This window comes from Manacus candei, unplaced genomic scaffold, assembly GCF_025592945.1.
Source record: "Manacus candei isolate 608988 ecotype Guabito, Panama unplaced genomic scaffold, ASM2559294v1 h1tg000112l, whole genome shotgun sequence".
Lineage (NCBI taxonomy): Eukaryota > Metazoa > Chordata > Aves > Passeriformes > Pipridae > Manacus > Manacus candei.
Window position 1 is genome coordinate 115,301 of NW_026138160.1, and position 18,702 is coordinate 134,002.

Here is an 18,702-nt window from a genome sequence, read left to right on the forward strand (position 1 = left end):
AGCTGCCTGCCCTTGCCAGCAGACGTTCTGGAGCTGGGCACCCAGAGCTCTGCCACCTGGCACTGACCTGCCCAGCCCTCGGCTTCCAAGGAAAACACCAGCCCAGGGCTGGAGCTGCCCACCTGCAGGGACACTGCACAGCTGAGCCTCTCACGGCCTCTTGAGACCTTTGGTTGTGAGGAGGAGCAGAGTCCACCTCCCCATGAGAGGAGCACTGAGGCCCCTCTGTCCAGGAACAGGATACATGTGTGCACATTCCATCGGGTCTGCATGGATGCAAGAAGGGCACAGTCACACACACGGTGGGAACAGGCTCCCTCAGCCCAGCAGTTCCCTCTGCAGGTACCGCTGTCCCCTGCACCCTCAGCTGGGCACGGGCTGGGCTGGGCTGGGCTGGTGTGTCCGGCTGGCCAAGGCCTCGTTCTGCTGTTAGGAAAGGCCCTGTCAGGGACAAGGATCAGGAGCAAGGGGAGGTCCAGCCCTTCAGCTTCTAGCCCTGTCCTGGGGCACTGCAGCCAGGAGCAGCACCATGGCAGCAGCCGGTGGTGTTGGGAACCCCAAGGGAGCTGATGCTTCCCAGCGCGTGAGGCTGCAGGGCTGCCCCTCCCTGCCCCCCTGGGCTGTTGTCCCCTCTGCCCCCCAGAGTGGCCCCCCCTTCCCACACCAGCAGTTTGGGCTCCCGGGCAGGCACCGACTCAGCCTCTGGAGCTCAGAGTGCTGCTGCTCCACTGGTGCCCATCCAGGACAGTCAGCAGTGCATGGCTGGCACCAACACATGGGAGTTATTTATAGAGCAGGAATATTCTGGACTCACTCCTAAGAATCCCAGTGCAGATGCTGGAATTGCTGCATCAGCTTTCCCTGGCAATGCAAAGCTGGGAGACAATGAGACACTTGCAGAGAAAGGAAATTCCCACTCTGGCTCCCTTTGTGTTTCCATCGGTATGGGTATGGCTCTCTCCATGATTTCAGCATCCCCTTTGCTTTATCCCCCTAAACACACTTCCATAAAAGACTGAAGGTTTCACCTCCAGTAGCAGCTCAGGCTTGAGGAACCCGGCCTGGGAACACACTGACAGAACAAAAGCTCTTCAGCAAAAGTGAATTTATTTCCTACAGACGACTCCAGCCAGTACAGTCAGTTTTGCTTTAACATCAACACAGCCTGGGTTAAACTGAACAAACCCCAGTGCAGTGACTGCTATGAAGTTGTGCTTGTTCTGCCCCAAAACACTCACCCTGGCAGCGCTTCTGGTCATTGCAGTGATCACACGCTCACCCACCTTCTGCTGAGCCTTCCGCAGTCGCTCCTGTCACATCATCCAGTGGCAATTTATATGGTGCCATCACCCCTTCTGCCCACCAGCATTCCCAGCACAGGAAGAACAGAGCCCTGGCAGTACCAGGCTGTCCAGGCACAGACAGCTCAGTGACTTTACCCCACGATGTCCCAAGGGTGGATCCTCCTCCTCCTCGAGCACACGGTGAATCAGCCACTCCTGTTCCTACAGACTGAGCTGCAGGAAACACCAGTGCTGGGAGCTGCCCAAAGGCAGAGGGGAACAAAGAAGTCTAAAAGCCGACAATCAAATTTCAAACCAAACTAGTGAAAGACTAACTTCAAGAAAACCCAAGTTTCAGAACTTTGCGCTACCTCTTCCAAATTTAAATTCATTAAAAACAACGCTCATTATTGCAGCTGCTGCACAGCTCTGCAGGACAATCCTGTGTGCCTGTCGTAGTTTGATTAAGCTTAAATACTTTAAAACAGAGGTTCCTTTGTTCCCAAGAGCATGCCCAAATATCCGAACACATTCACTACATTCATGGTTTCACACAGCAATAATTGGTAATTTAGTGGAACCTGGTGCATATCTCCTTTCCCAAACATAGATTCTAAAATCTCAAGTTTATAAATATTTGTATTTTAAATATCTAATTTGACATGAATATTGGGTATTCTTAGCCTTTTTTCCTCCTGTTTCCAGGTTTTAGTTCGATAAGGAAACTGTAATACATTACAATGTGATCTGACACCAATCTCACACCCCATCACGCCACAGTCTCTAAGAACCATTATTTAAAAACTTATTTCCAAAAGCAAAACTAAAAAGTTATCGGGAGAGTTGGACACCAGGGTTCACCCGCAGGAGATAAATAATATCTTGGCTGTTAATGAATTAGTGTGATTATTTTTTTAAGTTAACATTCACCAGTTTGGCTTTACAACAATCTGACCCTGCCTGTTAACAGCTTAACCTGAGAGCCCTTAAGGCACTCACTTCTCGTCAAGATACAGTTTTAAATACGAACATTAGCAGTTGAAACTTTGAAGCAACCAAAAGGAATCAGAGATTAGGAGGCGCTGGCGTCCCCTCTCTCGTACCCCCCGCGCAGCAGGTCTGTGCAGGGCGCGGGGGCTCCCTCTGTGCCCACCTCCCTCAGCCCCCGCGGGGCCGGGGCCGCGCCCGCGGCGCTTTCCAGTCGCTTCTCCTCAGTCGGTGCCAGCTCCTGGGGGACTCTGTCCCGGGCCCGTTTTCCAGCGGAGGGTTTGGGCAGGGTCATCTGGAGGGCGCACCACAGCACGGTCCGGACCTTGCGCGTGGCCTGGCACAGCGCTCGGAGTGCCACGGCCAGAGCCAGCACCACTGCGGGGGAAAGGGCCCTTTAGTGCTGCCACCCTGCTGGGGCCCCCTCAGCCCACACCTCGGGCCCTCGGAGCTCTGACCTTGCCTGGCTCTGTACAAGTGTGTAAGAGCTGCACCTGAATTTCTGTGGTTTGAGTGCTGAGGGTGCTGCAGCCCCTCCCGCTGCCCTGCACACCAGGGCTGGGGTGCTCTGTGCACACACACTCAGGGGCACAGGCGGGTCCTCCACCTGCCCTGCCAAGAAATCTGTGTGACAGGGGAAGGAGCAGCTTGTTTGGAGCACTGGGTGAAGCAGACAGGTCACGTTCTGTAAATGGGTGTGGTACCCCAGTGCTGTAAAGGGCCACGTGGGCAGTGGTCCTGTTATTCTGGCCCAGGTTGCCCAGAGAAGCTGTGGCTGCCCCAGCCCTGCAAGTGTCCAAGGCCAGATTGGAGGGGGCTTGGAGCAACCTGGTCAAGTGGAAGGTGTCCCTGCCCATGGCAGGGGGTGGAATGGGATGGGATTTAAGATCCCTTCCCACCCAAACCATCCTGTAATTCCATGATAGATGGAAGAGAAAGGTGCTGTAGGAACAGGGCTGGGCCAGGGAAGACCTGCTCCCAAACAAACCAAAACCATTAACAAGAAAGCTCTGCCAAAGAGAGGAGCTGTGCAGCTTCAGGCCCTTCCCTCAAGGCTTTCCCAGACACACAGCAAATACAGTTACTGCATTCAATAATTTACTGTTTGAAAAATCCTCTCCAACTGCTGCCCCAGGCTCCCTCTCCTCTCCACTCCAACTCTTTCCCATACTATCCTGTTCCAAAGAGCTCACAGATGTGGTAGTGCCAGGTAAAGCCAGAGCCAATTATTTTCAAGGGCTTCAACACCCAAAAAAACCACCCTTCACCTTAACAAGTCCCATAATCTTCAGTCAAGGTAAACAGAAACAAGAATGACGGTGAACAGCTGAAAAAAAAACCTGCTGTGATTTATCTTTTGAGGTAAACTTGGGAATGACAGAACTGCATGGTGGGACACTCCAAAGAAGTAAAATAATCCCTGTAGTTCAGATGTGGAAAGGAAGGCAGAAGAGATCAGAGGACTCAGAAATGTCAGACAGCTTTTGACACAAGGCAGGAGGTCAGGGAGCAGGAATTTATCCTGACTCCCACCTACAGGACAAGGGAACCTGCCACTCTGCCTGTGCACTAGTGAGAGATTAAGCTGAGTATTTGGCTTATTTTGGATACCATTAAGAATGAAAACATTCTGACCAATGTATTTTTGTGTATCCGTCCAAAATATGATTTATATTTATGCCAGTCTATGACAGAACAAGCTTGAAGAGGAAATCCATCTGTAACCCAAGGCCATCTCTGTCTCTTTGGGCAGATTCAGCATGGAAATACTAGGGAAGTTCTACACAAAGGCAGAGCTGAAGAGTTGCTGGGAACAGGAATATGAGGGACAGGGAGAAAAAAGAGGCAATAGCTTAATATCATCTCCAAACCCTGAGTGTGTTACCAAAAAACCCCACTAATTTCTACTCCTTGCTAGTTCATTAATTGAATAAACACACTCTAAAGTGATTTAACCCATTTATCTCTAAACCCCAGTTTCAGTGTCCCCTCAAATCCTCATCCAAACCCCACCCAGTCTGCCTTTGGCAAAGCTCCAACACTGAAAAATAAACTAAAACTTGAATACAATCCCCCTCCCTTATTTTTTGCAGCCTTGCACCATGTGCACAACTTCCCAGGTACCCTCCAAACGCTCCCCAGCCCAGCTCACCTCTCTCATCCTGGCAGCGGGGCGGGCCGTGCCGCTGCCGGTTGGAAGGGTTCACAATCTCATCCTTTCTCCGGGCCTGCACCACATGGATGGACTCCAGGTGTTTGTCCAGAGCAGTGGAGATGTTGGCATGGAGGGGGGAACTGCGAAGACGCTCCATCTTCCCCAGTAAGGTCACAACCTGCCCAACAGTGCACACGTTACAGGAGGTCACACCCTGCTCACCTACACTTACCAGAGAACTCGCTAATTAGAGGACGAGGTTAATGATAACCATTATTTTCCTTTGAAACAGTTCATAAAGTTATAGCTGAAGCAATTTTAAGTTCTTACCCGGGATTTGTTCATCTCCAAACCTGAAGCTGCAGCACAACAGCAAGGCTACAATACTCCCACACGAGGACCCCCAGCCCACTGGTTAATAACAGATCTGTGCAGCTTTGAGACATCCCTGGAACAGGAGGTGGTTCCATGACAACATGCATTTCCCTGAATCCAGAGCACTGGGGTCCTCCCTTCCTGCAGCACTGCTGCAATTCCTGGGTGATCCCCTTGTGCTGTGCAGGGCAGCTGGACTGGGAAAGGGAAGGCTGCTGTGGAACCACACGTGTGGGCTGGCTTTTGGGATGAACTCTCAGCACTAAAGGAGCTGAGCACAAACATTCAGGTTTCTTTGCTCCACTGAAAATCTGCATCTTTGCTGTCTTGTTTATCCTACACCAGTCACATCACTGGGTTTCCCCATGGTGAGTGACTGCTCAGCCACGTTCCCAGAGCACTGAGAACCTGGTCAGTGCTTTGCAGAAAGAGGTAAGACTAAAAATCCCCAAGTGGTAATGTTCCTTGGGCCATGGCTACACTTGATTGCCTAAAGTATCCAAAGTAAAGGGTGTGATCTCCAAGAGAATTTAACTGGATGCTCCACACCACGAAGAGTTAATCCCAGATTGAGCCAACTCAGCTTCCACTCCAACTTTTGTTCCTCTCTGACCATCACTGAGCTGTCTGATGTTAGAACCCAGGTTCAACAGCCCCACTGTGCTTTTGAGCATCCTTAAAACTACTTCTCAGTTGCCAACAGTTGCTAACAAGAATTTGAGATTCTATACCCTGAAGTTTGGTTTCTCAAATGGCTGCAGAGGAGGGAGTCCTGTTTTAGAGGCAGGTTTAAGGTACCAGGGCAAGGACAGGCAAGCCTTCTAAACGTGGAACCTTCCCAACCCTGTTCTTTTGGGATGGAGTTTTAAAGGTCTTTGCCTGTGCTCTCCCTGCTGGGTGAATACCCTGACTGTGAGCAGACACAGCCCCAGGGATTATTCCACCTGTGTGAGGCCAGTAGGATATCCTGCTGCTCACTCCTGCTGCCTCCAAATCCAGCATTTCCCAGAACCCTTTCAGCCCACAGCCCCTGGCAGGGACAGCTCTTGTCTCTGCTTCTCCTCCTGCAGCACCAGCACCCTGGCTCTGGCTCTGGGCCTCAGGAGGGGCACAGCAGCCCCTCAGCACCCTGCTGGCAGCTCAGGGTTTGTGCTCATTCCCTGCAGAACCCTGCCAGCTGCTGCCTCCCCAGGGCTGCACAGAGCCACTGCAGCTCAGCAGACCCCAGTCACACTTGCCCTACAGGTTATGGCTCTCTGGATTAAGCAGCAAACTAACAACAGAAATTCAGGCTGAAATTGCATCAAATAACCATTCTGCATTAAAAAATAACAGAATCTCAAGCAAATATATATCAAAGTCTTTCAAACATTAATTAAACTTGCTTTTCCCCACAAATACCTCCTCCAACCCAGTGCCTACAAATCCACAGTGAACACCTCCCTGCTGAGCTCTGAGAATGCAGCACATCTGAGAGCTGTGCAGGCACAGGCTCCAGGGCTGGGTGCTGGCACCACGTGCAGCTCTTGCACCAGAACCCACATCCTCTGGGCACGTGGGGATGTAACCCTGAGCCTCAGCCCTCCGAGGCTCCCTGGTAACAGCACAGGGATCCTGGAGCTGCAGAAACTCCAGCAGGATCTGCTGAAATGTTATTCCCTGCACAGAACAAAGCTATTTTGGGAAAAGCTGCTCTGATCATCTTGCCTATCTCACACTGTACTCTAAGTTCTGCAGGATAAGTTCAATAGATTTTTTTTTTAGTCCTACAACTCACTCTGGCTTGTTCCCGTAGCTGATCCACAATTAAGCGATCGACTCTTGATGGATTTGATGTCAGTCTTGGAATTGGAATGTTGTTAGTACTGGAAACCTTTTTCCCTTGGAAATTCTTAGCAAGAGCTGATTCAGTCTGCAGGAGAACAAAAGAACAACTCCCTCAGAATGTACGTGCAGCGTGTGCTTTATTACAGAAACAAGAAAAAATATCAGATATTCCATTTCTTCCCCTCAGGGTTTTGGATTTTTTTAAAGGAGATAATGAGGATTCAGGCATTTGGGATTTAACCCTTTGGTGAGACAATCACCTGCTTTAAGTGAACAACTGCTTTACTCAAAGCAGTGCAACTAAAGCAATCATGCCAACACACCGTGTTCCAGCAGTGCTATGTCTGCTCACTCTGACTACAGCCTGTACTGGTTTTGCCTGGAAATAAAATGGAGGCAAGTCAGAATTACAGGGAAAAAAAATGACCAAACAGATGTGGATTTCACACATAAATTAAAACTGTCTCAGTCAGCAATTTACCTAATTTTGTAAAGATTACTTAAACTACAGAAAGATTTTTTTTTCTGAGCACCCTGGTCTAGTGGAAGGTGTCCCTGACCAGGGCAGGGTGGTGGAACTGGATGGCCTTTAAGGTCTCTTCCAACCCAAACCATCAGAAAATTACTCTGAAACCTGATTGCAAGGCTTCAAATGTCAGTCTCTTTGACTCCCTTGTTATGTCACTCTGAAACATCCATCACAACATCTAATTAGCTAAATCTGCTTTTCTTGGGTGCATTTCTTGGGTGGTTTCATAGTGGTTCACTATTTACAAGAGCATGGAGTGCCAAGACAAGGGGCAATGGCTTCACACAGAGAGAGTAGGTTTAGACTGGATATTAGAAAAAATATTCCCTGTGAGAGTGGTCAGGCCCTGGCACAGGTTGCCCAGAGAAGCTGTGGCTGCCCCATCCCTGGAAGTGTCCAAGGCCAGGTTGGAGGGGGCTTGGAGCAACCTGGGCTGGTGGAAGGTGTCCCTGCCCACAGCAGGGGGTGGCACTGGATGGGCTTTAAGGTCCTTTCCAACCCAAACCATCTGGTGGTTCTATGCCAAAACTGCAGCCAAATCTTCCCCACCATCCCCTGGCCATGCACATGCCAACTCCTCCTCCCCTGCACTTTTCCATGCACCCCAGACATCATCTCCCCTCCTCAAGCTGGGCTCACTCTCCCCCAGCACCTCTATTCAAAGCAACCATTGGCTTTTCTCAGGAAACACTTCAGCAAAACCCCCCTGTGTTACATCCCCTTGAAATTAGGTTTCTTTGGGGGGCTGGCACAGGAGAGCTCCCAAAGGCCCCACTATTGCCAGGTAACCCACAGACAGTCCCATGTACTGAAATTCAAATCCCATCCAACTGGTGAAATGAGGACAAGTTTTCCTATTGCTGCTGACCAAAAAGGGCAATTGCTTTTAGCAGGGCTTCACACAGCACTACCTGAGCCTTTTAGTTCAAGGGTTTCAACTGAATGACTCTTTCTTCAGCTTCTGTTTCTGGGGGAAAAAAAGAGCCCCTTCACATACACCTTAGGTTTAAACCTTCAGGGAAACAGAAGGTGAGAACTCATTGTAGCACCTAAGAAATCGAATGGAAAGAAACTGTATTTACTGTATTAATAAATAAGGTGTAACATATCTTTGTTACTCACGGACACGCCTTCCCCAGCCCCAACCCTGAGACTGGAAAAGCCCCTGAATTCCTGCTTTAAGTGCAACGTTCCATACAATGTTAGTTACACTCCCAGCAGGCTACAAACCTCCACACCCTCCCTTTTCAGTCCCAAACATACAGGGAAGCAAACTTGTAACTTTGAAGTCCCGTTAAACATTTCAACTCCCAACAGCACAACCACCTGCGACTGCACTAAGCAGGATGACATCTACATCAAATCTGTGATGTTAATTTAGTTTGGGATTTTTTACCTTCTTCCTTTCCTTCTCCAAAGCTCTCCACTGCTCATAGCACTCCTCCAGCCTCACGTGCAGCTCGCTGGCAGGGCCACTGCGGTTCTTCACTTGCTTCTGAAATCCAAATGCTGACACGAAACCAGAGAGAGCACTGTCACTGTACATCTTGTCTGTGAAACAGGGGTAGAGGCGTTTGAGGTCATCTTGGGAGAACAAGGTGTGAGGCTCCACCAGAGGCACCACGGAACGGCCCAGGAGGTGAGCGGATCTCACAGGGAACGTGCCAGAGCCCAGCTGCCGGTTCCGCCTCAAGTCTCCCACCACGCAGCTGGGAATGCCTGGAGCCTGCAGGCTGCTGCCAGGATTGATGGCATTGCTGTCCCCGCTCCCTGCCCTGAGATGGAGCTGCCCCTGAGACTCCAAGAGCTCTTGGTACATGTCTTGCAACACCCCATCTGCCTGGTTCTGTCCTTCCAGGTCACAGTGCTCGCTCTGCGGCTTCAGCTGGAAACGCTGTTTGTTCGGATTGTCAATGATCCCAAACTGCTGAGCCAAGTAACTGTCACAGAATCCATTTGGCTGCTTCAGCTTCTTCTCACTGAGGTACTCGATGAGGTTCTCTTCTCCACCCCTAACCAGGGCTTCCACACACGCAGCCGCCCGAGCTCGTTCCGCAGCACTGTAACCCAAGTCGAGGCCGGAGAGAAATGGGTTGTCTTGACAGTACTTGTGAAGTAAATTACAATTTAAAGGCAAATTTGAAGATGGCAACTGAAAAACATCATTAGAATGACTGGAGCTTTTTGGAAATGCAGGTGACTGATTACTCACTTTCAACAAAGGACTTGGATTCTGGAAGGGGCTGGAAGCAGCGGGTTTGGTTTGGATGTTCATCCACGCTGGCCTCGCACTAGAGCCTGCTGAAGGCACTGCTGCATTGGGCAACAGTGAGAGTGATTTATAGAATTCAGGATTCTGAAGATCGGCCTTGGAAAACTGCTGCTTTTCCATACCATTATTCCCTGGACAAGCTGCAAAAGACTTTAGTCCGTATTCAATTTTTTGCCCAAAATCAGTGCTGAAGGAAGGTTCGTTTGCAAACTGTTTTTCTGATACAAGTCCTACAGACTTGGGAAATGTAAAGTCATGCTGATCTGAAATTGTATCTTCAAATTTTTTCTGAGTTCCTGATTTAACTTGAAATAATTTAGCATAGGGCTCTGCATCCAGAGATGGTGCCTCGGGGGTTCCATTTACCACCTTTCTATTTTCTTGGAGGCTACAACTGGTGCTCTTGTTGGGCTTTGCCTTACCAGCATGAGAATATTCAGTGTATCTGCTATAATCTGTGCTTTCACTGTATCTGTGACACTGTGGAAGGAATGTTTCTGCCCGCTTTGGGTGCACCTGTGCGTCTGCTCCCTTGGGACACATCTTCTCCCTTCCGTAAGAATAAGCATCAGCTCCTGAGTCTTTGATTGCTTCTGAGTACCCAGCCTGGGGTAAAAAGGTGTTTTTCAGGTAGGGGTAGTTCTGATACACAGGAGTAGTCTTCACACCCTCGTTACTCTGCATGTTGGCACGCTCACCCCTGGGAGGGTACAGGCTCTGCTCTTCCAGCTCCACGCCGGCAAAGCCGCGGTAACAGTCGTCTGCTTTCTGCTGGGACACCAAGCTGGCACTGGCCAGGAACTGCTTGTCAGCAGCAGGGACAGACTCACTGCTGTAGAAGCCCTGCTGTGGGACAGCTGCAGCACGCCTGCTTTCTGCCAGCAGGTCGTGGTGGTCCATTCTGCTCGCATTCACTGGCCATACCGACTTCAGGGTGGGAGGGCAACTCCTTGGGAAACAAGAAATGCACAGTTAGAGTCCACCCCGTGGGGCTGCTCTTCATTCCCAGACACAAAAGGAGGTTTAAGAACCCAGTTCCTCCCTAATCGTTCCAAGATGTCTGACTTCAACTTTCACCCATTCCTGTCCTCTCCAGTTTCCCTCACCCAGCTGAGAAAACTGATTCTGCCTTGAAAACCCACCCCCACAGCTCAGGAGCTATGGCCACACCTTTAAGCTGCAAGAGACGTGTACAGACCAAATCAGGGTCCATCAGTGCTGTCAGGAGAGTTACTGTCCATCCCCACCGAAATCCTCCTGCCCTCAGCCTTCCCAAGCCATGTCCCAGCACTCCAGAAAAAGCTTCTCTCTCTCACCTCACTTGTGCCTTACACTGGCCTGCACTGCTTCCTGCAGGTAGAGCCAGGGGCAGCATCTCAGCACACTTCCCTTCCTTCCACCAATCACCAGAAATTAACCAGGACAATCTATCCCTCACTGACAAGGAAAACTGTAAACAGACTAAGTAAAAGGGAAATTGTGCCTGGAAGTCACTGCAGGCCAAATCTGGGAGTACTGAAAACAGAATTCCAGCCCTGCCTGACCAAAGCAAAGGAATTACTGAGTTATCTCATGACCAAGATTGACTCTGTGAAGTTTTCCCTCATTCCAGCCACATAACTCAGCACACATATAGAAATCCCTGGAATTGTTTGGGAAGACAGAAAGAAAAAGCAGTGCCTGCATTGGGAACCTGAGAGTTGGGTTCCCTCTCTTGCCTCTTAGATGTGGAAAAGACAGGGAACTCTGAAAATATCTTGGGGATGCTGGCCCTGCATCCTTCTGTGTCATGTGGTTATGACTATCTAATTGTCCCTCCTGGTGCAGGAATATAGGCAAAATAAACCTGACATTTAGATACGCAAATATTGCTTAGGTAGCACAAACTGCAAGAAACATTCATTTTGCATGGAATTCTCCCCTGCCATTTCAGGACAGTGTGAAGGAGTCTGATTTGTGTATTCTTTCTGTGAATTGACATTAATTAAGACAGAAACCTCAAGCCTGAATTCAGTCTTGATTTAAAAGACAAGAGGCCAAGGCATACATCCAAGGGATTTATTTGAATACAGCATGTCCACAACACTCGTTAAGGCCTTATTTTGAAAATGCCAATTAACAAGTTCTGTAAATACCAGAGAGCCAGAAGCTGCCAAGCAATCTGAGTGCCCGGAGAAAAGACTGCAAGGATCCCAAACGAAATGTTGGAAGGAAGGGGAAGGAAGGAGAAGCACGAGGTCTGGGCAGCAGCAGATGTGAAGCCAATTAATGAGCACAGTGATATCAGGGAGGGGAGTTCCTGTCAGAGAACACCTCAGCAGCAGCACCTGCACCACACTCACCCCTCAGCAAAGCACGGCTGTGGTTTGTCTTGTTCTTCCAGGATGTTTGACACGAGTCCATATAAATCTGTTTCACTGCCATAATCGTTCCTTTCGGGCTGAATCCTGAAAACCAAGTGGGTATTAATTAAAACAATTCCTTCATTCAAAGGATTTCCTAAGTTAAATGAAACAAACAAATCTAATCCATCTACTCCACCCACACACACTCCCTGCCGAGGATGACTACCTGGGCTTCAGGTTAAGCTGAGGAGCGGAGGGCTGCTTGCTGTCATCTGCACATGTAGACCAGGGGGGGTACAAGAAGGAAGGGTCCATGGGTGCAGAGTACTCTGATGTTGAAAGGGAAGAGCTGTAGGTCTGAGGTAACTCCACATTTTCTTCATTCTGCATTTAATGTAAATAAAAGCACTGATTTAGTATTAAACACATCAAGCTGTCATTTTGCCGTTCTATGCAGATATAACCAGGTTCTTGGAGGAACCAGCACATGAGAACCAAGATCCACACACTGGGAACACAAAAATTAAGCAGAATTACCCGTATCTTTAAGTAGGATTCTCTGAATCTTTAAGCAGAATTCTCTGTCCCTCCCTTTGCTCTCTGTGGCAGATGGAAGCTGATGGCATCATTCTCACCTTTAACCCCTCTTTTGAATACAAACACATGTTCTCAGGTGTGTTAAACAGCTGTTGCTTTAATGCTTATGGAAAGCTTTTGTATTTCTGTCCTGCTTGGCAATGGTTTGAGAAGATGTGGCCCTGGAGCTGCAGCTCACACCTCTGGCACTCAGCCTTGGCTTCCGTGTGTCCTGAGCTGAGCCGGCTTGAAACTGAGGAGGGGGCACCTCCCCAGACCACCTCCAGAGACCCCCAAAGAGGCCCAGACAGGCACAGCACTGGTTCAGGAAGGGCAGGTCCTGTCTGACCAACCTCATCTCCTTTTATGTTCAGGTGGTGGATGAGGGGAAGGCTCTGGATGTGTCTGCCTGGACTTCAGCAAAGCCTTGGACACCATCTCCCATGGCACACTCCTGGAAGAGCTGCAGCCACGGCTTGGACAGGGGCACCCTGTGCTGGGTTAGGAACTGGCTGGAGGGCTGGGCCCAGAGGGTGGTGGGAATGGTGCTGCATCCAGTTGGGATCCAGTCACCAGTGGTGTCCCCAGGGATCAGTGCTGGGCCCAGTTCTGTTTAATCTTTATCGATGATCTGGATGAGAGGATCGAGTGAACCATCAGCAAATTTGCAGATGACACCAAGCTGGGGGGGAGTGTTGATCTGCTGGAAGGCAGGAGGGCTCTGCAGAGGAACCTGGACAGGCTGGAGAGTTGGGCTGATTCCAGCGGGATGAGGTTCAACCAGGCCAAGGGCCGGGTCCTGCACTTTGGCCACAACAACCCCCGGCAGCTCCAGGCTGGGACAGAGGGGCTGGAGAGCAGCCAGGTAGGAAGGGAGCTGGGAGTGGGGATGGACAGGGAGCTGAACAGGAGCCAGAGTGTGCCCAGGGGGACAAGAGGGCCAATGGATCCTGGCCTGGCTCAGGAACAGGGTGGCAGCAGGACCAGGGAAGTGATTCTGCCCCTGTACTCAGCGCTGGTGAGGCCACACCTCGAGTACTCTGTCCAGTTCTGGGCCCCTCAGTTCAGGAAGGACATGGAGGGGCTGGAGCAGGTGCAGAGGAGAGCAACGAGGCTGGGGAAGGGACTGGAGCACAAGTGCTGTGAGGAGAGGCTGAGGGAGCTGGGGGGGCTCAGCCTGGAGAGGAGAAGGCTCAAGGGAGACCTCCTCACTCTCTACAACTCCCTGACAGGAGGGGGGAGCCAGGGGGGTTGGTCTCCTCTCCCAGGAAGCAGCAGTAGGACAAGAGGGCTCAGTCTTAAGCTGTGCCAGGGGAGGTTTAGGTTGGATATTAGGAAGAAATTTTTTACAGAGAGCAATCAGCCATTGGAATGGGCTGGCCAGGGAGGGGGTAGATTCACCATCCCTGGAGGCTTTTAAGATGAGACTGGATGTGGCACTTAGTGCCACGGTCTGGGAACCACTGGATCCAGGTGGGGTTGGATCAAAGGGTTGGACTTGATCTCGGAGGTCTTTTCCAACCCCGTTGATTCTATGAAGTGTTGCCTAAGGCTGTGCAGGCTCAGGGACTCTGCAGTAGGTAGGCAGGAGCTCTGGGTTAGGTAGGCGGGTTTATGTAAACCTTAGTGTATAAATTCTCTCACTTTTTACTCCTCGGTGTGCTTCATTTTTGGAAAAATTCCACCTTGCACCCTGTGCAGAATGAACAATGTCTCCTTTCTCAACCTGACTCATCTTCCGCGTTTAGAGAGTTCCTAAAATTGTCAACACTGTCAGCCTAAAACATCTGCTCCTGTTTCTAACAGATGATCCCTGACAGGGGTCAGGAGAAAGCTCCTTTCTCCCCATCATGACAGGTTATTTAAGCTACTGAAGAAAACTTACAGCCAATTCTTTTCTTGAGGAAAGGTTCCCAATTAGGTGAAAAAGAGTATTTGCCTGTTTGGTTTAAGCACAATCGGCCTTCTTAGCTCTCAGTAAGTGAAAAAATTAACTAATGGTGCTTTTGCAGGGTTGAATGTTAAAGACACATGATATGCTCCCTCGTGGAGCAGAGTAGTCTGGCAGCAACAGGAAGCCTCCCACAAAGCCAGGTTTCATCCCAGTGAGGCTTTCTGCCTAACCACAGACACACGTCTCTGCCACACATCTGGGTTCCCCTGTCTGTAAGCACAAAAAGGTGCCCAATTGCTGGGCGAAACCACAAAATCCTGGATGGACTAAGTACCAGGTCTGGTCTTGAAGGTGGTGGGAATGAATTTTCATTTGAGTCTTCTACCTCAGTGTAAGTTTATGGCTATTAAAGGCAAAAATTCCAAGAGAGATCTGATTTCTTTAACTGTCCTGGCACTTTCTACTGGTCAGACTAAGAACACTTGAACTCTACACCGGTCATGTGCCACAGAAATATCTGTGGAAATAGCTAAGGTTCTTCTTATGGACTTCCCAGTTTTCCTAAAACTTTGCTCCTCACTTTGTCTACAACTGTTTATGCCAACAGAAAAACAAAGAACACAGTGAAATACTAATCTACAAACCTTATTGCTCCACCTCTGACTGCACCAGAAAAGCCACTGTCCCCTCTGGTGAACGTTACAGCCATGGATGTTTATCACCCTTAAATCAAACGCGGTGATTTACGTTCACCAGAACAAGCAACTGCTTTAGAAACACATTCTGCCTATTTTGTTTACAAGCAACCCAAACTCTCACAGAGACCCAAAGAAGAACTCAGAGCCAACTGGACCTGTGATTTGTAGCAGCCATAGAGTGAGCCTGAGCCCGGCATTCCGGCGCCGAACACGTCCGTGGGCCTCCCGCCGGCTTCCGCGCTGCCCCAGCAGCGGCTGCCACCTCGGAACGCCACGCTGGGCTGCAGGGACAGGAAAGGGCACAGGGACATCAGCATACACTGGGACATCATCATCCATACAAACTGTACACAGAGCTGAGAGCTGGGGATTTCACACCAATGTTAATTGCTTTGACACTTTTATTTACCGGTGGATTCTGTTCCATCGGAGTTTTCGAGGAATCAGCTCTATGTATTGATGTGAAACACTTCCATGTTTACCCTTAAAGAAGAGCTGAACCCACCAAAGCACAAGAAATTCAAAAGGTGTTCAGAGATCAAGAGGAAACCTGCACTCTCCCTGTTTGCACAAGCTGAGCTTCCCAACATTAGAGCCACCACAAAGGAACATCAGCCACAGGAGCAGGAGAATGCTCATGGAGTCATGGAATGGTTTGGGTTGGAAGGGACCTTAAAGCTCATCCAGTCCAACCCTTTGCCATGGGCAGGGAACCCTTTGACCAATGGCAGCAGAGTCATCCTTCAGCCTTCCACACATTCCTGGGCACCTCTGGTCCTTCCATCCCTGCTCCCATCACATTGTTTACGTCGCTTGCAGGCAGGGGGTGCATTTCCACATGCCATGAGCTAAAACTTTGCTATAATACACACACTGGGAGCTCTGGTGGAAATCTGCTCCCTTCTGGAACTATGGGAGAAACAACTCCCACCTGAGAGACCCCCCTGCCCATCACCCCCTGCAAGAGCCAGAAACCATGGGCCAGCAGGAGCAAGGAATGGGAACAAACAAAAACTGAGAGGTCTCCTTCCCTTCTCCAGAGGGTGAGGTACACTACAGAAACTTGCACTGGCTGGCTAAGAACCCCTCTAGCTAACAAATACAAAAGTGACGTTATTGGCATCACATTACCACAGCAGCTCATTTGGAATGATTATTAAATTCAGAAAAAGTCAAGGTTTCACAGGGTTAGGGTTCTGAAGTGTTCCGAGTAAGCTCTGCGCTCTAAAACCACCTTCTTCTACAGGTCCCTGAGGATGCACCAAACCTCTGTGACCTACAGCATGATCTTCATTCACACCACAGTCAACTATGTAGTTTTCTGTGGTTTTGAGGCACGTTTTCCAAACCCACGAACACACAGAGCCAGTGTTGGGCTCAGCCCACGGCCTGGGCTCATCCAGCCTTGTTTTCCCCTCAGGGACCCTTGTTCACAGCCACACCCATCACTCATGTTTTGTGACCCCATAGAACACGGGAGAACCCTCAGAATCAGAAACTCAACCAGGCTGGAAAAGACCCCTGAGACCATCACATCCAACCTTTCACCCACCACCACCTCGTCTACAGGTCCCTGGGACACCCCCAAATCCAAACTTCTCCCCATTTTCCCCACATGGGTGTTTTTCAGAACACTCGGAGAGGGGGGTTTCCCACAGGCTTGAGCTCTGTCTCACACGCCTGGCAGGGCGCCGGGGCCTCGACCCCGGAGGGGGGCGGCGTGGCTCAGACACTGATGAGGGGCGGGCACGATCCTGGCCGGGCTTCGGGGTCCCCTCAGCGGGGGCGGAGCCGGGACAGCTCCGGCGGGTGTGTGACGGGCGGAGCCGCAGGGCCCGTCCCGTCTCTTTCCGTTCCCTGTCTCCATCCCTGTCTCCCTGTCCCATTCCCTCACCTCCATGGCTCTCCCGACGCGCGCCCCGCGCGGGGCCGCCCTGAGGGGACTTCGGGCGGTTGCCCTCGCGCAGGCCTAACGGCCGCCCCTCCCCGCCCCGCGCCCCCATTGGCCGCCGCCCTGGCCCCCACCCAATCGGCGGCCTCGCGGCCGCCGCGCGCACCCCCGCGCCACGTGACCCCGCTCGGATCTCCACGCGGATCTGCCCTCGCCGAGAGAGAGGCGGCGGCCGCGATTGGCCGCGCCCGCCGGCGCGCAGCCAATGGGGATACGGCTGGCTCGCCCCGCCCGCCAATGAGAGGCCGCGGGGGCGAAGGTTCGCCCGGAAACAGCGGGGCGGGAAAGGCGAGCCCTGAGGGAGCGGCCGCCCGGAGACCGAGAGGGAGCGGGGCTGAGGGGCCGCGGGGATGGCACCCCAAAACACTGCCAGCACCCCCAAAACACTGCCAGCACCCCCAAAAACACTGCCAGCACCCCCAAAACACTGCCAGCACCCCCAAAAACACTGCCAGGCACTCCCAAAAACACTGCCAGGCACCCCCAAAACACTGCCAGCACCCCCAAAAACACTGCCAGGCACCCCAAAACTGTCAGTCACCCCCAAAAACACTGCCAGGCACCCCCCAAAACCTCGGCACCCCCCAAAACACTGGCACCACTCCAGACTTTATCACTCCCCCAGACCCTGTCACCCTCCCCCTAGGCCATGTCACTCCCCCAAACCCCTGTCACTCCTCCGGACTTTGTCACTTACCAGAACCCCATTACTCCCCCAAAACCTTGTCACTCCCCTAGATTTTGTCACCCCGCCAGACCCTGTCATCTCTTTGGATTTTGTCACTCCCCAGACCCTGCCACCCCCAAGACCCTGTCACCCCTATGGACCCCATCACTGCCCCAGGCCCTGTCACTCCCTCAGATCCTGTCACCCCCCCAGACCCTGTCACCCCTGCAGATTTTGTCACTCCTCCAGACATCACTCCTCCAGACCCTGTCACCCCCCTGGATTTTGTCATCCCCCCATGCCCCTAGATCCCCAGATCTTGTCACCCCTCCAGACCCTGCCTCTCCTCTGACCCTGTCACCCCTCTGGATTTTGTCACCTCCCAGACCCAGACCCCCTCACTCCCCTGACCCTGTCACCCCCCCAGCCCCTGTCACCCCCAACCCCTGTCACCCCCAGCCCCCCTCTGGAGGTTTTCTTCGGGGTCCCTCCTTGGAGGCACCAGCTCGAGCTGTGATTTTATTATTTAGTTTTCACACCATGATAAAATTATTTTAAGGACCTGGATGTCTGGGACTCTGCTCTGGGAAACCTGGGGTGGAGCTGGTGAGGAAACCTGGTTGACCTTGAGTGTGGGGGGTGTAGCTGTGAAGGGGCTTTGGTCCCAGCTCAGGTGGTGCAGGAGTGACTTCCAGAGTGCTCCTGGATGGTGGGACAGGGATGTTTCCTTAACAGCCCTGCCCAGGTCCAGGCTGTCTCCAGGTCTCTTCAGTCCTGCACATCTCCCATGGGAGCAAGAGGAACTCTCCATCACCCATCACCAGTAACAGAGCCATCCCCATGTGCCTGCAGTGGGGTCTGTGGGATGAGACCCCTCTGGGCAGCCCCAGGGCTGGAAGAGAAGCCCCAGGGAAGCTGCTGGCAGGGGGAGCCAGGACAAGCAGAGGGGTCACTGCATCACAACTCGTGTTTCTTTATTCTTCTCCTCATGGCTGCTGGTTTAGATGCTCTGCCAAGTGCATGAACATCTCTTTTCTCACTGAAAAGGACTGAGGAAAACCCAAAAGCCCTGAAGCCAAACCCTACTTGTTTTCACTTCTCAAGCTATTTTGGTTTGCACCCCTCAAACTGTTTTTATGGACT

General features: G+C 51.3%; 1 protein-coding gene across 2 annotated transcripts; it reads right to left on the reverse strand.

Moving 5' to 3' along the window:
- Positions 1–1,031: 1,031 nt before the first annotated feature.
- MEIOC (meiosis specific with coiled-coil domain) lies at positions 1,032–16,933 on the reverse strand. Of its 2 annotated transcripts, none has more exons than XM_051769703.1 (8): positions 16,836–16,933; positions 15,097–15,222; positions 12,000–12,157; positions 11,771–11,875; positions 8,553–10,377; positions 6,578–6,712; positions 4,423–4,603; positions 1,032–2,648 (listed from the first exon to the last, which is right to left on the reverse strand). In XM_051769703.1, the coding sequence occupies exons 1-8, from the start codon at positions 16,839–16,841 to the stop codon at positions 2,356–2,358; spliced, it is 2,829 nt and encodes a 942-aa protein (XP_051625663.1). In that variant the 5' UTR covers positions 16,842–16,933; the 3' UTR covers positions 1,032–2,355. The 2 variants fall into 2 exon arrangements, with proteins under 2 accessions (XP_051625663.1, XP_051625665.1); XM_051769705.1 differs by lacking the exon at positions 1,032–2,648 and adding an exon at positions 2,804–4,077.
- Positions 16,934–18,702: the final 1,769 nt, after the last annotated feature.